At 36.2% G+C, this 23,500-nt stretch overlaps 1 protein-coding gene across 4 annotated transcripts in view; it reads right to left on the bottom strand.

Annotated features, from left to right (window-relative positions):
- Positions 1 to 23,500, bottom strand: part of PDE4B (phosphodiesterase 4B) — a 447,018-nt gene that overhangs the window by 167,730 nt on the left and 255,788 nt on the right. The window contains exon 1 of one of the 4 annotated variants that reach the window (XM_032302837.1): positions 10,576 to 10,616. The exons of the other annotated variants lie outside the window; for them this stretch is intronic. Within the exon in view, the coding sequence (XP_032158728.1) occupies positions 10,576 to 10,601 (26 nt within the window). The 5' untranslated portion in view covers positions 10,602 to 10,616. Of the gene's footprint in view, positions 1 to 10,575; positions 10,617 to 23,500 lie in introns of those variants that run through there. 4 annotated transcript variants of the gene reach the window in all.

The following is a 23,500-nucleotide window of genomic DNA, read 5'->3' on the forward strand; positions in this document are numbered from 1 at the left end:
TTTGTCATTTTTATTATTATCATCCCTATGTAACATAGTAGGTAAGTAAATCTCATAAAGAAGATAGTTGCCCACTGAGTCCAGTTACAGCCAGGACTGCCGCTGAAATTGTTCCGATATAAAAACTTATTCTAGTCTTACTACATCAAGCTTCTGCTCAGAGTTAGAGTAGAAATTTAGAGGCAAGTAACCAGTTTTTTTTTTTCTTTAAATCATCTCCCTTAATTTATTAGTTTTTAGTTACTGACTTTTGTAAATTCAGGATTTTTGAAACAATGTGCCCTCTTATAGTCACTCATGTGGCTAACAAAATGCTTCCCATTCATATTGTTAAAAAGAAAAGTTTTCACCATATGTTTGCTTAAAGAGAAACAGAGTCTAAGTTGTCATGTTCATGCAATTCACTGGGTACAATAGCTAACTAAGTATGTATGCTATATTTATTACCCTGGGAATCACGAGCTGAGAAGATGAAAACTTGAGGAAAGTTCAGGTGTGCAAAAGGAAGGTGATTAAAGGGTTGGGCAAAAAGAAATTACAAAGAAAGACTTAAAGAATTTGGCTTTAGGATGTGAGCTGAGTAACATCTTGATAAGAATCTTCATGTACAAGAGGAGTTATTATGCCAGCTGTTTTTTACCTCTGAGGATAGAAGAAAATAAATTCAAACTGCAGCCCAAGGGGTTTGACGGTAGCTATGAAAAATGATTTGCTGACAGGTAAGATTGTGAGTTACTAGCATAAGATACCACAGGAAACTGTGGAATCTCCCTTAAAAAACAACAACAACAGCAAATTTCTAATCTCTATAGTTCAAACGAGATATGGCTCCAGGCAGAAAGGTGGACTAGGTAACTTCCCAGGGTTCCTTTCAGTTCAAAGACTCTATCACTCTGAAGATCTCAGCCACCAAAATTATCTTGCCATGGTGAAAGCCAGCTTGATGCTAAAATTCATAGTACCTAAAGTTTCCTTTTTACTTTGCTAACAGTTTCGTATAATCATTTAGAAATAACAAAGTTAATTTACGGTTTCTCTCCAAATATCAGCTAGAATCAATTTAAAGGTGACTTGATCAATGTTCCTAAAGGTTAAAAGGCCAAATGTAGGACATTGTTAACATTTCAAGAACTGTTACCCTTCTCACTTTTTAACTTTCATTTTAATCCCAAACCATGTAGAACCCAGTAAAATTATCACTATAAAGCTCTGAGATGATAATATCCCTCTACAAGTACCCCCAAAAGCTTTCTCTCACCAGATTAAGTTGATTTGAGATTTCAGAGGTTGCTCAGAAGCAAATCAAACATAGCAGAAGGAGAAGAATAATGCTGAACCTCAGATATCATTCCATCTAGCTTATTTACTTGACAACCAAGAAATAGGTTTATGATATTTAAGGAATTATGCAGGATCATACAAATTAGTAAAATACAAAATTGAGAACAAAATTCAAGTGTTTTGGATCCCTATACAGTAGTGACAGTTCTATAAAACAATCTTTCATGTCAAAAAAAAAAACAACCCTAAAAAACAATTAAAAAAATAATTTTCAAAATATATCCAAATGCTTAAAAGACTGGAAAAACAACCTGAAGTTCCCTTTTTTGTGGAAACATCTGACTCTTCTCTCCACACTATAATGAAATCAAACCATCTTCCTCCACTGACAGGCATGTATAAGAGTCATTCCACTACTATGTGGCTACCACATTCTACTAACATACACAAATGCATATCTTCTCTAATGGGTTATATACTAATGCTATATACTAATCGCCAATTTCCCATAACCGTAAAAAATAGGTGTTGGAGGCACACAAATGAGTTAACTTGATTTTACCAACTCTTTAATATCTAGGTGACTTTGGGAAAGTTACTTAACCTTTTTAATTCCCCATCTGCAAAGTGAAGGTAATATTATTTACTAGATTGACTGAGATATGACTTTATGTTTAATACTTAACACAGGACTGGCATACATAAATGCTCAGTAAACTATAAGTGCTGCTTCTATATACTTCTTCTTCTTCTTCTTCTTATTATTATTATTATTTTTATTACTCCCATAAAGTTATCCTTACCAGTGATGGGGATAAAGCATTTCTATTAGGCATAAAGGATAAAAAAAGCTCTTTCTTAGGAAAATACTACTTTCCCTCCAAAGCCATATTTACATTGTCAAAAGAAAATTCAGTTGAAGTGACACTTTCTGCATTTCCTGAGGACCTAATACATACCCAGAGGCTCTACTAAGTGTTGGGGGTACAAAGATGAAAGAAAGAATCATGGCTTCAAGGGTTTTGTGGTCCAGGGCTGAAAGAAACATATGAACAAATAAATATAATATGACATGATACAGAAAGCAGTAAAGACAGTATAGTGAGAGGATGGAGGAGAATGGGGAGGGCTCGTGAGTGGAATTTGGAAATGCTTATCAGAAAATCTGATCAGGAGCTCCTGAGTGGCTCAGTGGATTAAGCCTCTGCCTTCAGCTCAGTTCCTGATCTCAGGGCTCTCGTATTGAGCCCTGCGTCAGGCTATCTGCTCAGTGGGGAAACTGCTTCCCCTGTCTCTCCACTTACCTCTCTGCCTACTTGTAATCTCTCTCTCTGTGTCAAATAAATAAATAAAATCTTAAAAAAAAAAAAAGAAGAAAATCTGATAAGGTAAATGGAAGGGGGTTTAAGACAGCATTGTAGGAAGACTTTGATCAGGTAAATGGAAGGGGGTTTAAAAAAGCACTGTAGGAAGACTATCAGCTCACCTTCTTCCATGAATACATAATTTACAGTTAATATGAACGATTTTCCTCTAAAAGGAGTCAAGAACTATGCAAATAGTACAACAAAAGACAAAGAAATGAGTTGAGAAGGGACAGGAGAGGCAGAGAATGTAGCCTTGCTTTGAATCCCACCTCAAATGCAATGATTCCACAATTGGGAGAAATCTCCCAAATATGGAACCTCTCCCTCCAGGAGTGAAGGCATTGTGCTCCACATCAGGCAACCCTGGGGTTGGCACTGGAAAGATGTGCCAACCAAATAGTCTCATTTTGAAAATCAATGTAATTAAAGAGAAGAACAATCATCGAACTACAAGGAAAGAAGACATTACTTGTTAAATCGTCATGGGCAAACCCACTCACCTGAGATCCAATACAGAAGGAAGAGCCTGAAAGCATTTAGACCTTAAGTGAGGGACACACTAATTTTAAAGCAGCTATCAGACAGACAGGAACCTGCAGGGACTTTATCTGACAATAGAAGTGCTTGTAGACACCATCTTTGCAATCTCATTCTAACTTACTGGTGATGAAACTGATGGATGATATTTTCATGCCCTCCCTCTATCCTGCTAACACCAAAGTTTGCTCTGCCTACACTGCCTACTGACCACCCTCACCCAGACTAGGCTAGGCATGTGCCCCATACCCCAGCAACCCCACACAATACCCAAGCTACAACTGGGCCAGATGAGTGCCCTGAGCCTTGCCCAACATATGCAAAGATTGAACTGCAATGGGCCACACAAGTTCCTTGAACCCGACCCACAGCACTCAGAGACAAAGATGCAACTTGGAGGGACAAGCAGCTTGAACACTGCTCTGCCTTTGCAGTGGCCAAACTGCCACCAGCCAGAGGAGTGTCCCAAGCTCCACCTCTCCAGCAGCAGGCTTAGTCCTATCACACCCTGCAGCCACATCAACCCACATAAGGGATGCCCATAGAGTGCCTGGCTCTGGTAGTCAGGTGAGATTGTGCTTCTGGGTCACACAAAACAGTTCCTACACAAGACCATTCTTCCAAGACTGAGGGAGGTAGTTGTTCTGCCTATTACAATAGACAAACACAGAGAGACAGGCAAAATGAGAAGACACGGGAATATGTTCTAAACCAAGGCAAATCCCCAGGAAAAAAGCCTTAATGAAATGGAGCTAACTCTGATAAGAGTTATAAGTACTGGTCATAAAGATACTCACCAATCTTGGGAAAAGAATGGATGAACACAGCAAGAATTTCAACAAAGAGACAGGAAATATAAGAAAGAAAGTACCAAACAGAAGTTATAATTGAAGTGAAAAATAAGTTAGAGGAGTTCAACAACAGAATGGATGAAACAGAAGTATAAATAAATGAGCTGGAAGACAAAGCAATGGGAAACACCCAGACATTAACAGCAAAATAAAAAAAGAATTAAGCAGTGAGGACACCTTAAGTGACCTCTGTCTGAGACAATGTCAGTGGAATAACCTTTTCATTATAGGAGTCCCAGAAAGATGAGAGAGAGAAAAAGGGCCAGAAAAAATTATTTGAAAAAATTAATGGTTGACAACTTCACTAATCTGGAAAAGGAAACAGGTATCCAAGCCCAGGAAGGGCAGAGAGTTCCAATAAGATGAATTCAGAGAGAAACACACCTAGACACATTATAATAATTATAATTAAAATGGTAAATGTTATGGATACAGAAATAATCCTAAAAGTAGAATGAGAAGAATAGCATATTATGTATAAGTATGTATGTGTTACATACATAATATGTAAGCATATTATGTGTACCCTATGAGGCTATCAGATTTTTTGGCAGATAGACCAGAAGGAAGTGGCATGACATATACAATATGTTAAAGGGAAAAACTGCCAACCAAGAATTCTCTACCTAGCGAGGTTAACATACAGCATTGAAAGACAGATTAAGAATTTTCCAAATAAATAAAAGCTAAATGAATTTGTCATCACTAAACCATCATTAAAAGAAATATTAAAGGGATGTCTCCAAGCTAAAAAGAAGAGGTACAAATTAATAATAAGAAAACATACATGTGAAAATCTCACCAGAAAAGGTAAAAAAAAATAATATAAGTAGTGGATTAACCACTTACAAAGTAAGCATAAAGAGTAAAAGACAAAAGGAGTAAAATTAATTTAAAATACTATAATTAGTTAAGGGGTACATAAAATAAAAAGATGTAAAATGTGTCACTGGAAATATAAAATATGTGTGGTGGATTAAAAATAAAGCTTTGGAATGTGTTCAAAATTAAGCTGCTATCAAGTTAAGGAAGCTATTATATATCTATAAAGGGTTATATAGGAACCTGACAATAACAAAGTAAAAACTTAAATACACAAAAGAAGAAGAGAAAGGAATCTAAATACAAGGAAGAAAACAATCACAGGGGAAGAGCAAAACAAAAGAAGAAAAAAGCAGAGAGGAACTATGAAAACAGCCAGAAAAGAATGAAACAGATAGTAATAAGTACATTCCTATAAAAAATTACTTCTAAATGTAAACAGATAAATGCTCTAGTCAAAGGACATAGGGAGGCTGAATGGATTAAAAAACAACACAAAAAAACCAACCAAACAAACAAACAAACAAAAACCAAGACCTTTCTATATGCTGCCTATAAGAGACTCACCTTAAACCTAAATATACTCACAGACTGAAAGTGAAAGGATTGAAAAAAGATATACCATAAAAGTGGAAACGAATAGAAACTGGGGTGGCAATACTTAAATCAGACAAAATAGACTTTAAAACAAAGATTCTAACAAAAGACAAAGAAAGCCATTACATAATAATAAAGGGGCTAATCCAACAAATGTCACAAATAACATTTGTAAACATCTACACATCCAGCATAGGAGCACCTAATATATAAAACAAATATTAACAGAAACAAAGGGAAAAAATAGACAGTTATATAACACTAGTAGGGGACTTTAATACCCCACTTACACTAATGGGTCAATCATCCAGACAGGAAATCAATAAGGAAATATTGGCCTTAACTCACACACCAGATCAGAAGGATTTAATAGATATACAAAACACTGAATTCCAAGGCAGCAGAAGAAACAGTCTTTTCAAATACACATAGAACATTCTTCAGGATAGATCATGTATTAGGTCACAAAACAAGTCTCAATACATTTAAGAAAATTGAAAATTATTTCAAGCATCTTTCTGACCATATGGTATGAAATTAGAAATCAATCCAAAAAAATATATAAAAAACACAAACACATGAAGACTAAACAGCATGTAACTAAACAACTAATGAGTCAATAAAAAAATCAAAGAGGAAATAAAAAAATACCTTGAGACAAATGAAAATGCAAAGACAATAAACTAAAATCTTTGCAATGCAGCAAAAGCAATTCTAAGAGGGAAGCTCATAGCTATAATGGTCTACCTCAAGAAACAAGAGAAATGTAAATACACAATCTAACTTTACAGTTAAAGGAACTAGGAAAGAAGAACAAAGCCCAAAGTTAGTAAAAGGAAGGAAAAAATAGACACTAGAGAGGATATAAATGAAATAAAAACAAAACAAAAAAACGATTGATGAAACTAAAACCTGTTTCTTTAAAAATCTAAACAAAATTGACAAAATCTTTAACTAGACTAAGAAAAAGAGAGACCAAATAAATAAAATTAACAATGAAAGAGGAGAAATTACAACTGATACCGCAGAAATACAAAAGGATTGTAGAATAGTATGAGCAATTATATGCTACAAAATTAGATAACTGAGAACTAAAAAAAAAAATAAAAGGATAAATTCCTAAAACATGATCTTTCAGGATTGACTAAGGAAGACACAGAAAATTGGAACAGACTGATTACTAATAATGAAACTGAATTAATAAAAAACAAAAACAAACAAACATACGAATATCTCAACAAATAGAAGTCCAGGTCCAGATGGCTTCACAGGTGAATTCTACCAAACATTTAAAAATAGTTAATATTTATCCTTCTCAAATTATTCCAAAAAAATTGGAGGAGCAAGGAATGATTTCCAAACTCATTTTGTGAGGCCAGCATTATTCTGATCCCAAAACTAGATAAAGACACTATGAAACAAAAAAGAAAGAAAGAAAATTACATGCCAATATCCTTGATGAACATGGATGCAAAAATCCTCAAAAAAATAAATTCAACAATATATTAATAGTATTATGCACCATAACCAATTCTAATTCATTCCAGGGATGCAGGGATGTTTTAACATCTACAAATCAATGTGATATGCCACATTAACAAAATGAAGGATAAAAATCACATGATGATCTCAATAGAAGCAGAAAAAGCATTTGACAAAATTCAACATCCACTGATAAAACTCTCAACAAAAACGGTATGAAGGAAACATACGTCAATATAATAAAAGCCATATATGATAAAGCCATAACTAACATTATACTCAATGGTAAAAAGATGAAAGCTTTTCCTCTAGGATCAGGAACAAAACAAGGATGCCCACTCTCACTACCTTTAATTCAACATAGTACTGGAAGTACTAGACACAGCAATTAGGCAAGAAAGAAGTAAAAGGCACCCAAATTAGAAAGGAAGGAGTAAAACTGTCACTATTTGCAGATGACATAATACTATATATAGGAAACCCTAAAGACTTCACCAAAAGACTATTAGACTAACAAATTCAGTAAAGTTGCAGGATACAAAATTAATATACAGAAATCTCTTGCATTTCTGTCTACCAATAATGAAATATTAGAAAAATAAATTAAGAAAGCAATCTCACTGACCATCACATGAAAAAGTTTAGTATACCCAGGAATAAATTTAACCAAGAAGATGAAAGACCTGTACTCAGAAAACTGTAAGACATTTATGAAAGAAATTGAAGAATACACAATTAAATGAGAAGATATAAAGTGCTCATGGATTGGAAGAATTAATATTATTAAAATGCCCATACTACCCAAAGCAATCTATTCACTGAATGCAACCTCTATCAAAATACCAATGGCATTTTCACATAAATAGAATAATCCTAAAATTTGTATGGAAGGCAAAAGACCCTGCATAGCCAAAGCATTTTAAGAAAGAACAGAGCTTAAGCTCCCTGATTTAAACTACACTGCAAGCTAGTAATTAAAACAGCATGGAATGGGCATAAGATGGACATGGAGATCAATGGAACACAATGAGAGCCCCAAATAAATTCATATGTGTAATGGTCAATCAATCTATGATAAGGAAAGCAAGAACATAAGATGGAGACTTAAAGACAGTCTCCTTCAATAAAATGGTGCTGGGGAAACTCAATGGCTACATGCAGAAGAATGAAACTGGACTACTTTCTTTCACCATACACAAAAATAAACTCAAAAAGGGAATTAAATTTCAGCCCTGAAACCATAAAATTCCTAGAAAAAAACAGGCAGTAAGCTCTTAAATATCAGTCTTAGCATATTTTTTTGATATGTCTTCTCAGGCAAGGGCAACAAAAGCAAAATATACAAAGGAAGTGACATAGAACTAAAAAGCTTTTGTACCATGAAGGAAACTATCAGCAAAACAAAAAGGCAACCCACTGAATGGAAAAAGAGACTTGCAAATGATATATCCAATAAGGGGTCGATATCCAAAATATATAAAGAAAATGCCCATACAACTCAATAACGAATAAAACAAAAAAAACTTTAAAAAAATAAACAACCTGCATAAAAAACAGGCAGGAAACCTGAATAAACATTTTTCCAAAGAAGACAACCAGATGGGCAACAGACAGATAAAAAGATGCTCAATGCTATTCATCATCAGGGAAATGCAAATCAAAATCACAATGAGATACCGCTTTACATCTGTCAGAATGACTTATTCAAAAAGATGAGAAATAACAAGTTTGGTGAGGACGTGGAGGAAAGGGAATCCTCATGCACTGTTGTTGAGAATGTAAATCGTATCCACTGTGGAAAACAATATGGAGGTTCCTCAAAAAATTCAAAATAGAACTACTATATGATTCAGCAATTCCATTTCCAATTCCACAAAAACACTAATTTAAAAAGATGTATGTACCACTATGTTCATTGAAGTATTATTTATAAAAGCCAGGATATAGAAACAACCTTAGTGTCCATCAATAGATGAATGGATAAAGAAGATGTGGGGGGGACATGTGTGGGTATAAAATGGAATATTACTCAGCCATAAAAAGAATAAAATTTTGACTTTTGTGACGTCGATGGACCTAGAAGCTGTTAGATTAAGTGAAATAAATCAGAAAGAGAAAGACAAATAGTGCATGATTTCATTTATATGTAGAATCTAAAAAATCAAACAAATGATCAAACAAAACAAAACAGAAACAGATTCATGGTTTCAGAGAATAAACCAGTTGTTTTGAGAAGGGAGGAGGTTAGTGGGATAGGGAAAATACATGAAGGGGATTAAGAAGTACAAACTCCCAGTTATAAAATAAATAAGTCACAGGGATATAATGTATAGCATAGGGAATATAGTCAATAATATTGTAGTAACTTTGATGACAGATAGTAAATAGACCTATTGTGGCGATCATTTTTTATAATGTATAAAAATGTTAATCACTGTTATATACCTAAAATAAATATAATATTTTAAGTCAATTATAAGCCAATAAAAATAATAAAAATTTTAAAAGATAAAATACTTCATAAACTAAGGGAAAAAAGAAAATTTGATTATTTCAGCTCAGTCTAAATTCTAAAATTAGATGATAAACCTTTTTTTATTTGATAAACCATTTTTTTTAACTGAAATTTTATTGTTAAAAAGAGGTCACTGATCAAAATAGTCACTTATCTATCTCATTCTCATTCATCTGGGCAGGAAGGATCACAAAATAAGAGTTTTCAATAAAGAGAAAGAGAGAACCATTTTAGACACCACCCAGGGCACTGGCACATACAGATCAGTAGCTATTTGCTGAATAAGCCTTTTCATTAAATCTGCATTTTATTGGGGGTAATTACCCAGGTAAGCAGGTAACTTCATTATCATCTTATTTTTATTAACACACTCTTCAAAGATAATTATCCAGGTGATGTTCTCAGTTCTCCATTTCAGCTTTCCCACAGATTCTCATTCTTAACTTAACAAAAGGCAGAACCATTAAAGGGGTCATTATCAATATCCTCAGGGTTTCTATTGACTTGGTAATAATCTAATTATGTGGCTAACATTTGTTTGGATGTGTCACAAGATTCTTAATGTCTGCTAATTTTTAAATACACATGGTAACTTATTTATAATGCTGATTAGGGGACACATAGGAAATTCTGAGACTTATGGATACATAGGAAAACCCACCTATACTCTGAGTAATAAATCACATAAAAATAACCTCAGGGACAATGATTAGATGCTTAAACTGTAAAATGCTTAAGATGACACAGCTCCCCAAACATTATCAATACACAAGCCCAGAATGAACCCTTCCCTGTGAGGAAACGTCATCCTAGACATTAGTTTCAGCAGATCCCTACATAATACCTAATATCATTTTTCATAATGTATCCACATTAGAATAGAAGCAGAAATCACAGAAACAGCAAGATAAAAAGATGATGTGGCAAGGTAAATTCCAAACAACATGGCTTCAAAATAACTTTCCTGAGATTATTTGAAAACACATAATGAATATAAGCATATTTAACTCTGCTTTAAAATGAGAAGTAAAATGGGAAAACAATGCACCAGATTAAGCTCTCTGCAATAGCCATACTTTGTTAGAATAAAAATACACGAAAAATGCCACTCATGTTTCCGTACCTCATCAGATCTGAGCTAGATGGCATCCATGTGAAGTGTTATCACAGTGCCAGAAGAAGGCTAGCTTTGCAGAGCAGTGCACTTTTAGCTAACAGTCTTTGGAGCATGTTCTGTCAAGCACAGAAATTTCCAAGTCAGTAACAGCTCTTCTTCCATTCAGCATGACCTGTTACTAAATGCTATTAGTTCGAGCTCCACAGTACTTGGTGAATTTGCCCCCCTTTTCCATTTCCTCCTTTAGACAACGAAAGAACAATGAAGTGGGGAGTTTATCAATCTGCTACTGGTATATTCTCACACCCAGAACAGTGTCTGACAGGTAGAAATGCTCAACAAAAAATGTAAACAAATGAATTCCCATAGCCCCACATTGTCCTATTTCCTCACAACTCCCCCCACCCGGACTTCTGTGGAACCTGCTAACTGGTATTATGAACAAGATTTTCTATTCTCCCATGTACCTTACACATGGCTGCTTAACTGATTACACTAAGGCACAGATTTAATAGTGACACTCCTTAGATTAAAGCATTTATGTTTCTTTTTTATTACTACAAACTCCTCATTCTGGCGCTTAAAGTCTTCCACGATGGCCCTGACCTTTCAACAGATCCCAGCCTTCAGTTTCACCTGATCTTAGCCAAAAGGCCAAGAAGCAACCCCAGCCTTTAGTTTCAAAATAAGATCCTTTGTATTATTCCTGTTGCCCCTTGGACCATCTTGCTTATTTGGCTCTGTTCATGCAGGTTCCTTGGCCCACAATGGCTATAGTCACCATAATGACCTATTGAAACACCAAGAGTCCTTCAGTATTTATGTGAAATACTACTTCATTCAAGATGTACTAATCAGATGCCATCACTTTGTCTCATGCAACTCTCTTATTCTTTTTTATAATAGTTACAGGTAGATCCATGTCTTTTCTTCAGTATTCTAAGTTCCCAAAGGTCAACAACTATGTCTTACACAGCTTTGACTATTAAGTACCTACCACATGTAGTAAATGGTAAACAGAAATTTGCTAAGTTGAAGTGATTCTAAAAGGTAAGTCACAGGATCAAAAAATATCCACCTCCTTGAACCTATGGTGAAGAAAGCAGAGGATGGGTAGACGATGGAAATTTGGGGTTGGAATCTGAGCTCTGCCTTTTACACGATTTTTATTTTTCCCCTTAGCCTGCCTGAAGCTCAGTTTCCTCATCTATAAAGTGATGGTATTTAAATGATGATCACTTTTAAACGAGGGTATAAAATGAAGCTCAGTTTCCTCATCTATAGAATGATGATACTTGTATTATCTACTGTACAGGGTTGTTGGTCAGACTGAAATGGAAAAAAAAACTGAAGTGATGATGCTTTGTAAACTTTGAAGTGTTAAATTCAGTTTTGTTTTGTTGTTGTTGTTGTTGTTTCAAATTTTACACCATGGAGCTTGTTGACTGAATAATAAACGAAAGCTACTGTGAGTCTTTTCCTGCCATACCTGGTAAAGAGTGAGGAAGGGGTAGGACTAAAAAGAAGGGAGAAGAACATTCTTCTCCTTCTGCCAGCGGTCCGATCACCCAGCATGAGGAAAATCAGCTTTTGAACATCATTTAACATTAATACTCAGCAAAGTCACTAAATTGCTATGTGATAGCATTTAGAAAAAAAAAAATTCCATATGATAAATTATTTTGAAGTTTATAGTTTATCATACATGTAATGTAGTAAGCTGACAAAAAGCTTTAAAAACATCACGAAGGGGGCGCCTGGGTGCTCAGTGGGTTAAAGCCTCTGCCTTCGACTCAGGTCATGATCTCAGGGTCCTGGGATCGAGCCCCGCATTGGGCTTTCTGCTTGGTGGGGAGCCTGCTTCCTCCTCTCTCTCTCTCTCTCTCTCTCTGCCTGCCTTTCTGCCTATTTGTGATCTCTGTCTGTCAAATAAATAAATACAATCTTTAAAAAAAAAATCACGAAGGTTTTGCTTTCCTCCTCTGCTTCCTCCTGTGTATTTTCTCTTTATAAATTCATTTTTTAAAAAATGAGGAAATACTTCCTTGGAAAATACTGTAATTCTGCTCTGTAATCATATCCTTGTCTATGAATGCCCCTCATCTGAAATGCAACACAAAAGGCCGTGTGTGAAGAAAGAAGAGGAGGAAATGGTGCCAGGAGCTGGCCTGGGTGATTAGAATAGTCCTGCACCACCACCCCCTCCTCCCCGCAACACACCCCAGGGAGAGCTGTTCCCCAGGCCATTTTCTGCTTCAGAGTGCCAGGATCTTAGAGACAAGCTGGATGCAGGTTATGCTATCTGAGAACCCTGGACAAATGTGGTTCATTGTGATGTAATCTGATTTTAGAAAGGCTTACGCAATTCGCATTCCTTGTTAGAGGCTTTCCCACATTTCTGGAGAGCTGATTCCATTTTAATAATTTTTTTTTTTAAGTGCAGGGAAGGAAAAAACAGCCCATTATCTGAGAAAATATAACAGCTACCTCTTTGGAGTGAGGGCTGGGTTATGAATCAGTGTTTTTCTGTTTCTTCATTTCATTTATGTGCAGGTTTACTAGACACTCCGGACTGGTTTGAAACCTCCCAATGACGTCAATGGGGCAGAGAAACTGGAGCAGCGGAGACAGCTGCAATGCACCAAGTCTACTGAGGTTTTATTCTTTTCTCCCAGGGTGACATCTGAGACAGATATTATCAATCAAGCCCTCTTGGCTCAGCATCAAATCAAAAGCACTTTATCATTCAAAGCAGTAAAAGCTGCAATTAGATGATCTGCTCAGCTTTTTCCCCAGGAATATCTTGTTCATGACAATTAATAATGCAAATAAAACTTAGATAAAAGAATGCTTACTAAAATATTTAATTTAAATATGGACATTATTTTTTTTACTGTTTAATTGTCACATTATTAAATATCACTCTCTACATATAGTTTGTATAAAAAATCCAGAACAATATTGCTGGCTCTTTTAAAACACTAATAGAAAGCAAATGATAACTTCAACCAGTTTCCAAGAAATGTCCAAATACCCAGGAAAATAGATATACCTGTATCTACAGCAAAGCTTTACTGTCATTTAGAAAACAACAAACAACAAAAACCCAGTCCAGTTTCTTCTTAACAATAGTTCTTCTTAACAACACTCAAAGCCAAAAAGAAGAAAGCAGAGCCTACTGCTTTTTTGTTTGTTAAGCACAATGTATTATTTACTGACTTTTCAAGCATCTCTTCTTAGGAATAGTCTTACCTGCCTGAGTATATAATAGCACATTGAAATCCAAAAACAAAACAAAACAAAACAAAAAACAAAACAGCCCTTAATCAAATTAAACAGTTTTAAAGAAAGGTCTCTGCTCTGTCTCTTCCCTTTTCTTCTTTCTCTTTCCCTCTTTCTTTTCTTTTTTTAAAGGGGGAGATTTTAAATTTCTAAAAATCCCCATGACTAGTCATAACAAATCTAGTGAGTAAACACCCTTAAAATGCGTTTTTGTTTTCAAACTTACCCAGGAGACCTAGGCATAGAACACTCTCACCAGAGTAAAGAATATGTAGAATACTTTCTTACCTCTCCCTGCCTTCTAGAGTGTTTGTTGGCAAACAGTGCTGGTGATAAAATAAACATAAACTGGAAGAGAGAGAAATCTGCGGGTAAAAATAAAGGAGAAAATACCAACGTCAATCTCAAGGCTATGTGGCCAAACTGAATAGGAGCCAAAGCCATTTAGTCTAGAAAATCAAACTGGCCAAGAACAGGGAACAGAGAAAGCAATACTCTATAGCATTTGTCTATTATCCACAAAGCATCATCATCTACTCCATGTAATTACATCAGGTAATATTATATATGATGTATCTTGTTGTAACTTAACAACATATTCCTAAAATAGGAAAAACAATGATGCAGGAGACTTACTTTTTCCATGAGAAAAAAATGAGAGAACTAAAGGTTTAAGTTAGCTAGAGTAACAGACGTTTGACAAGCAGCCATGTTTACCCAAGGTAGGGTATCAAACATGCTCTTTATTATTTGGATTTAAACATTGAGTTTCTTTTATCTACCCTCTTTCATTCATTTAGCTGTGAAATAGACAATAAATCATAGCTAAAGCTACCAAATATCTAGTGCGTTCTTTTTTTTAAAAGATTTTATTTATTTGAGAAAGAGAAAGTGAGAGTGAGCGAGAGCACGAGAGGGGAGAAGGTCAGAGGGAGAATCACACCCTCTGAGGAGCTGGGAGCCCGATATGGGACTCGATCCTGGGACTCCAGGATCATGACTTGAGCCAAAGGCAGTTGCTGAACCAACTGAACCACCCAGGAATCCTATCTTGTACATTCTTTACAAAGCTGAACTTCCTAACTGATCCAATCCTAAAGTTTCTCCAACCACTGGATTCATCCTCCTTTTATCCATTCCCTTTGTTCCGTATAATGGTAATAATATGTTGTATCCCAGCTCCCAGAAAAAAATGGGTACATGTCTTTGCATGACTCTGAATCTGCAAAATGGTAATGAAATGAAATAACACATGAACAAACACCTCGAGGGTGCTCTAAATATGATAGATTATATTTTAGATGTTTGCTTAAAAATGTGTATCATTGTGCTTTGGTGCAAAGTACTATGCTGCGCAGTGGTTACACACACCACACACACACACACACACACACACACACACAGAGTAAACCATATGAAATCCACAGAGTAAACCAAGCCAGCAACTTGAGAATCATTCTTCCCCCCATGTCTAATCATCAAAGCAAAGTAAAACACTTTTGCAGCTGGGGGAAATCTATCTTATCAGTCAATGGTCAGTGGCCTGCCTAACCTTCCCATACTGGTCATAAAGTAACAGCTCTGGTAGTTACCCAGTCCAGAGGATTCTACCTCTTTTACCTTCCTTGAATTGGTTTCCTCATCATCTGGCCAGAGATGACCTAGTTTATGTCATCTTTGTCTCTTTCCTAGATTACTCCAACAGCCTCCTAACCAGTTCCCTTGCCTTGAGCTTAATCTGTTAAGATCACACTTTTTTTTTTTTTTTCCCAACATATTTATTTGAGAGAGAGAGAGTTAGTTCATGATAGGGAGAGCGGGGGAGGAGGAAGCAGACTCCCCACTGAACAGGGAGCCCTACAAGGGGCTCAGTCTCAGGACTCTTTGACCTGAGCCAAAACCAACAGTTGGATGCTTAACCGACTGAGCCACCCAGGCACACCAAGATTACACTTTTAAAGGATAAATCTGGCCATGCCATTCCCTACTTAAAAGTCTTCATGACTTTTCCAAGCTTTTATGAAACAAATCTCTTCTTCAGCATGTTGCAACAGATCCTGTATGACACATAGTTTGACTTCCCATCTTCTTGATGCGCCCGCCAGTACCCACTCACGTTGCTCAGTTTCCCAAACTCACTGTACTATTCCACATTTTCACATATTTTCTGCTCTTCAGCTCCACCCAATACCCACTAACACAGGCTTTTACCCCCTAACACCCACTAACACAGGCTTTCACTGTGATGGACACAGAATCCTAGCCTATGTATCATACACAGATCTGCTTCCTCCCTACTTGCGTGTGAGCTCCCAAAGAAGAGTAATGACTACGTAGGGTTCACGTCTGTTTCCCTCGGCCAAGCCCACAATGGCATTCTGTTTTTTTGAAAAATGACAAAAGAATAAATGAACATTACTACCTATGATTTCAGTTGATCTAACTTACCAAAGAGATTTTAGAATCTTTTTTGTGGAACAGAGATTGATCTTCAGAGGACCTCTTGGGCAGGTAGGCCCCATTTCCTTCTCCACCTCCCCTAGATTTATTTAAACTGGGAATCAGGCCTGCATCCTCAAGTCATCAGAGAGGATACTAAAACTTCAAGAATTAGGATGAGAAAGAGGCATTTAATATCCACATATTAAGAGGGCTCCAAGTTCTTCTAAGGAGTGCACAGCTATCCATTTCAATCCAAAAACTGTGGTGAAGCCAGAGATAAGAGCCTGTATCAACTCATGTAGGAAGTCAATTAATCATTTATTGACAACTACACTTGTCCAAATGTCCTGAGCATCCTAAATTGTTTATTCATTCATTCAACAAATATTGATTGACAACTGTGTCATCCTAGACATTGCAAATTTAATGGTGAGCAAACAGGTTAGCTTGTACTTAGCTTTTTTTTCCCCCCTCCTCTAATACACTTTTGGTACGTGAGCAGCCCATGGAGAAGGGCCCCTTTTGTTGAAAGGTAGAATTTCCTTCTCCATGCCATACTACATGGTCTTCTCCATATAATTCCTGTTTCTGTATGCAGTCTCTCTATCTATCATTAGTTATATTCTGTGTTCCAAACCTCCTCATATGGTCCCACTATCCACTGCAAGACAGACGGGGGAAAAATCACTTCTCTCTAAGCACGCACAGGCACCTAGATAGTCTAGCATTGGCTACTCACAATTTGATGGTGCTTTGATATTAACAAAGAAATATATGAGTGAGTTGCCCTGGTAAGGTTGGCAAACATGAATGATTCGTGGCTCTAAATTAATCAAAGCAGTGAAACGTGAAGGTGGATTTTCTTCTGACAGATGACTGACATGCAGAGACTAGATATTAAGCATATATGCTTCATTATTCAAATGTAATTTTAAAGCCCTTGGGGGTCTTTCCCTTCTTTACATAAGTTTCAGCACACACTGTAACTTATACAGTGCCTTCTTGCCCACAATATGTGTGCCATAAAAATTTGTGGACTGTTGGGGCGCCTGGGTGGCTCAGTGGGTTAAGGCTCTGCCTTCGGCTCAGGTCATGGTCTCAGGGTCCTGGGATCAAGCCCCACATCGGGCTCTCTGCTCAGCGGGGAGCCTGCTTCCCTTCTTCTCTCTCTCCACCTGCCTCTCTGCCTACTTGTGATCTCTGTCAAATAAATAAATAAAATCTTTAAAAAAAATTTGTGGATTGTTGCTTTCATAAGCAATCAAAATATTTTTTGTCAAGAGCACCAAATATTTCTAAGTAAGCTACAAAATAAATATGATTTTTCTGTTTATAAGACCACCAAAAATTAAATGTAGTCATTAAATACAATTTAAATATTTAAAAACTTTATAAATAATAACAAACATTTAAAACCCTGTCATAAGCAATCAAGAAATCAGTATTTACACAATAGGCTTTATCATGTGTTATGAAGATCAAGACTTTTAGAATCATGCAGACCCAAGTTTGTATTCAGAATCTGTTCATATTCATTCCATAAAAATCAGTAAAATGATAACACCTAAACCCAGTTTATAATCCTTTACATAGGGATTATAATACTTAATAGGCTGTTATGAAGAATAAATGATTGTGTATGAAGTACCTTAAATGAGCATAGAGTAAACATTTAATATGTTTAAATGATATATTTTCATCTATTTTGAGGTATTTTGAGGGAAGAAGAAAATTTTACATGGTAATTTCAGAATGTGTCAGCAATCCTAAGATTTTATTTTATTTTTTAAGATTGTATTTATTATTTATTTGACAGACAGAGATTGTAAGTAGGCAGAAATGCAGGCAGAGAGAGGAAGGGAAGCAGGCTCGCTACCGAGCAGAGAGCAGAGAACAGAGAGCCCGATGCGGGGCTCGATGCGGGGCTCGATGCAGGGCTCGATCCCAGGATCCTGGGATCATGACCTGAGCGGAAGGCAGAGGCTTTAACCCACTGAGCCACCCAGGCACCCCCCAATCATGAGCTTTTTAAAGCAATGTGTAAGGGAATAAAAGATACATACAGAACCTCTTCCTTCTACTGTCTTTTTTTTAAGCAATGGTAGGCACTGTGATGAGACTTTACAGCATTTTTAAATGTGAACTATAATTCTGATTCCAGGACTTGTCCTTTGTATCTTAGAAAATGATTTTTGACTACGTGATTGAAATGCTTCTGTTTTACCGCAACATAATATCTACCCAAGCCTGTGATAGTTCTTCCAAATCCGTTTACTGAGCCATGATGGCACTCTACCTTTAAGAATGTCCACAGGGTATTCTTCTTGCTTACTTGAAATCAACATGGAGGGTCTATACAAAATATTTTTGAATGGGGTTTCCTAAAATGTCACAGCCAAAATATTTACTATCTGGTTTCAACATGCAATGAACACCAGCCTAACTTTGCTTTATTCCTGCCTGCAGCTTGTGACACTTAGGCAAATTCTTGATAGCAAAATATCTTTCAAGGTTTTTAAATCTTTGCTACTGTCAGAATAAAAGCTACATAGTGATCCTTAGTTTTAAATACCTGACCTTTAGGTCAGGTATTCTCAACAGGGTAAGAAGACCAAAGATCAAAGCTTGTCCAGTTCTCCTAAATCACTTGCATTCGTGGAGCAACCAAGTGCCAAGTCACAGAACACACACATGCAGGGAAGCGCACATGCTCACACACACACAATGCATTCTTTTAAGCAGTATTTATTGGGCTTACTGTGTGCCAGACACTCTTAAAAGCATTTAGAATATAGCCATTGATGGAACAGACTAAATTTCCTGCCCTCATGGAGTTCACATTCCAGTCTTGGGGCAGGAAATAATTTGAAAGGAATGAGTTCAGAAAATAAACAATACACATAAGCCATAGTATAGAATTTCTCTCTCCCTGGACCAGCCATGACCAGTTCCGTTTCCATTCCTTTGCATTTAGTTTGTCTCTATCTGTAAGTCCTCCTTATTATCTTCATAGACTAAGGCAAATCTTCTTCTGTGCAGCCTGTACTAGCTCTTGGGGTGTGAAGGAGCTTCTCCATTTCTCAAATTGTCTTCCAGTTGACATGCATCTGTCTCTTTCCCCAGAGGACTAGTACCTCCCAGGCAGGACCATAGCAAGGACTAATACTTAGTGATTATTGTATCACCAGCGCCATTCAATACAGAGCAGACTAGAGTAGTACCCTCAATGAATATTCAGTTAATTCTCAGTCTGGCTTATTTCATTTAGCCTCTATGTCCATCCATGTAGTCTCAAATGGCATAATATCACCGTTTTTATGTCTGTATTAATATTCTATTGTATTGATTTGTCACATCTTCTTTACCCATTCATCCACTGAGAGACACTTAAGTTGCTTTTAATATCTTGGCTATCTTAAATAATGCTGCAGTAAAGATGGGGGTCTATGTATCTTTTCATACTAGTGTTTTTGTTTCCTTTGAGTAAACATCCAATAGTGGAATTATTGATTCATATGGCATTTCTACTTTTAATTTTTTTGAGGAAACTCAATACTGTTTTCCACCAATTTATATTCCCACCAACAGTGCATCAGGGTTCCTTTTTCTCCATATTCCCACCAATACTTAAAATTTCCTGTCCTTTTGATTTTAGGCATTCTAACAGGTGTAAGGTGATACCTCGTTGTGGGTTTGTTTTTGTCTCTTAAAAAAAAATTTTTATTTATTTATTTTTGAGGAGGGGGTTGGGGAGGGGCAGAGGGGACAGAATCTCAGCAGATTCCCTGCTAAGTGCGGAGCCTGACACAGGGCTCAGTCTTATGACTCTGAGATCACACCTGAGCCGAAACCAAGAGCTGGACGCTTAACTGACTGAGCCACCTCGGCGCCCCTCTTGTTCTGGTTTTGATTTGCATTTCCTTGATGATGAGGGATGTTGAGCATCTTTTCATGTATCTGTTGTCAATCCGTATGTCTTCTTTGGAAAAATGTCTTTTGGGGTGTCAACTACACTCAAAAAAAAAAAAAAAGAATGAAGTTTTATTTTATCATAAAGAAAAAAAGATTAATTGTGAGGTTAGCTATGATTAGGATGTTTCTTTTTATATACCCACACCCAAGTTTGGATAATATATAAATTCAAGAAAAATTTTGCTAGACATAGAACTATTATGTGTGAAATACAATAGCATTGTTTTATTAAAAGTTAATTCAGAAGGCCTGGTAACTCAAAAGCTAGCTTTTAATTAGCTGATATAAATAGTCTTGATAGGATATTAATTCTATGACTTATCTTTTTAAAATGCTTAATTTCATCTGTGCTAGAGTCATTTGGATAATTTGAGAAGTATAGTTATTTATTTTCTTCAATCTTCCAATTAACAGAAGAAGATTAAATTACCATGTTGCTGTTAGAAGGAAGTCTTGGCCATCAGACTAACTTACTGTGAGTGGCACAACAGAGCTTAATTTGGGGAGCTGCAATTCTGAGGTAATATTCCAAGAATGGAAGTTCCAGCAGCTTTTAGACAGTGTCTACACCCCACTGCAGGATGACATCTGTGGTTCTGGGTGTGGGGCCCTGTCAGGTCATTACCCATCAGATTAGCTGTCTGCTTCTCTGTCAGTGACCTCCAATCTTCAAATTTTTCTTCTGTCTGTCTTCAGTTTGGAAAACTTTGCCTTTGTTTCATTCAACTATGCAACAAAAGAAGAAGCTGCCTTTTTACAGAGAGGAAAGTCTTAGGAGCATGCTAACATCCCTTTTGCAATCAACTTGCAGGGTAATTAATTTCAGATCTTCTACAGATCTGATAGCCTGTACCATCTGTGCTTAACAAGCCTATATGACTACATACTATGTAGCTTCTAATACTGATTAAGGATATGTGTTCCTTCTTGGTCTTTTCTATCCTGGAAACAAACAAACAAACAAACAAAATTTGCCTGACTTTTCAAGGAAACAATTTCATGAGTAAATGTTTATTCTTCTCTAAATTTGGGGCAAGCGCATTTACCCTTCATTTGCACACCTCTGACACCTAGCTTCCTTCTGAGCACAGCAAGTATGTGATGACTGATAGATTCCTCTGACTTAGAAGTGTGGGGCTGTGCGAGAGCAAGCTGTATGCACTTCCTTCCAATAGCATAGGAAGGAAGATGTAATGTAATTCTTCAAATATTATATACCATTTTCTTCACCAAAGCATACTCAAGGGAGTCACTCATTCTGCTTCTTCTGTGGCTAAAATCTCAAGGGAAAGATACCTTCTACAGCACAGAAAAAACACAAATGCACTTTTGAAAGTTTGAGAGTTTTTATTCCAGCTAAATAAAATAGTCAATTGAAATGAGTTTTTTGTTTGTTTTGCTGTCTGTACCTATCACTGACAATCAGGAAAAGATAATGTATTTGAATTTTTGTGATATTCTAATTTTGCTTGTTTTTATCTTCATCACAGGGACCTGATCTCAGGCACATTTTTTTCTCATGTTGGCTTTGGTTATTTTAGTATGTGTGCTGCTGACGCAAGCACTGTTGGCTTTGGTAATTAATGCAAAGGGCCTTCTTGGAGTTAAAAGAAAGTATCCCTTACAACAGAATTACAGATAGGATTAGAACTTAATGGCTGGCAAAATTAGCTCTTCAACAGTTTGAAAATTAGCATGTATGAAGTGTTTAACAGTGGCAAATACACTCTATCAGGCTCTATACATTTTTTTAACAACTATTTTTAAAAAAACACAAGTATTTGGTGATTTCTGAAAATGTTTACTAGTCTATAAATTAGCTTCTAGTATGACTGCCATGGAAGTCAACACAACTTCAGGTTAAGCCCATAATCCTACCTACCAAACATATTAAATGTAGGTATGCCCCACTTTAGGGAATCATGTAGTGTCATATATATAACACAAATAAATTGTGAAGTAATATTACAATAAGAATAATTCTTCTCATGGCTAAGATTTCCACCAGGATTCTGTAAATGTTTAGTTTTTCTACTGCACTTAAGTGATTGTTTACATATAATTAATTGACATCAGTGTAATTGAAAATGTGGAGAGCAATTTTATTTTCTCACCTGAATTTACTGTTAGCTATAAGAAAAATAAGCAAATAAGTATTTTTCAGTAAGAAAAATAGGTGTAGATAAATTAACTTAAAAAATATGTAAGTCAAATGGGGTCAATTGGAAAAAAAGGTAATTTTGCACTTAACTCTTAAGGAGTTATATAAAAAAAGATAAATATCACATAGAAGGCTTACAAGGATACTCTAGGCAGGTTTCCAAGCTTTTAGCAGTTGAACCTTAGAAACATTTTACCGCTTAAAATTCAACAGTCGAATTGTGAAGTTCCATTTTAATCACTGCAAATTCCCATCTAAGAGTTGACTGAGCTGGGTTACCTCAAAAATTACAGATAAACGCAAATGGACTCTTCTGGGCTTAGTGGCACTTGTCTGAAATTTTTTCCTCCAAAAATAGAATATAACTCTACCTCTGTGGGAGTCCCCAATCTCTGCCTCCCTGGGCTGGCCCCATCCAATGGCTTCTATCCTTCCGGCTTCAAGACTTTTAATGGTTGGTTTCTCACAGCTTTCAGGATAAATTTATAGCTACTATGAGGGCTTATGCAGCCAGACTTGTTTGTCTTCAGTGCTTGTCTCAAGCAATCATCTCCCTTCTAAAGAATTTGAAACACCCACAGTTTTTTCCCAAAATGAGTCATGCTAAGCTATGTTATGCCTGGAAAGTCTTTCTTCTTATTCTCTGTCTCGTTATGGCCTACTAATCCTCCAAATTGTAGTTATGGGTCTCCTTCTTTATGACCCAATCTGATATAAATGTATCCAAAGCAGGCTGTGCCCACATATATTATTGCTTTAACACACTGATCTCTAATCCTTGATTTATTTCTGGTTTTACTCTGATGGATCCCAGAAGCCTAGCACAGTACCTAGCATTATAGTAAGTGCTGAATAAATATATTTTCAATTTTAAGAGGTAAGTGCCATTTTTCAAAAAGTTGATTTAAACAGCATGTCATTACCAAAAATCCCCTGGATTTTTAATGAAATGCTAACCAACTTATAAATAACCTTAAGGTGATGAGATGAGGAGTTAAAGAGGCTAATTTTGTTGAGTTAATTATTTGGACCAGGCATTGTGTGAAGTACTTTTACATCTCATTTAAATATCAC

Source organism: Mustela erminea, chromosome 10 (assembly GCF_009829155.1).
Source record: "Mustela erminea isolate mMusErm1 chromosome 10, mMusErm1.Pri, whole genome shotgun sequence".
NCBI classification, from domain to species: Eukaryota; Metazoa; Chordata; class Mammalia; order Carnivora; family Mustelidae; genus Mustela; species Mustela erminea.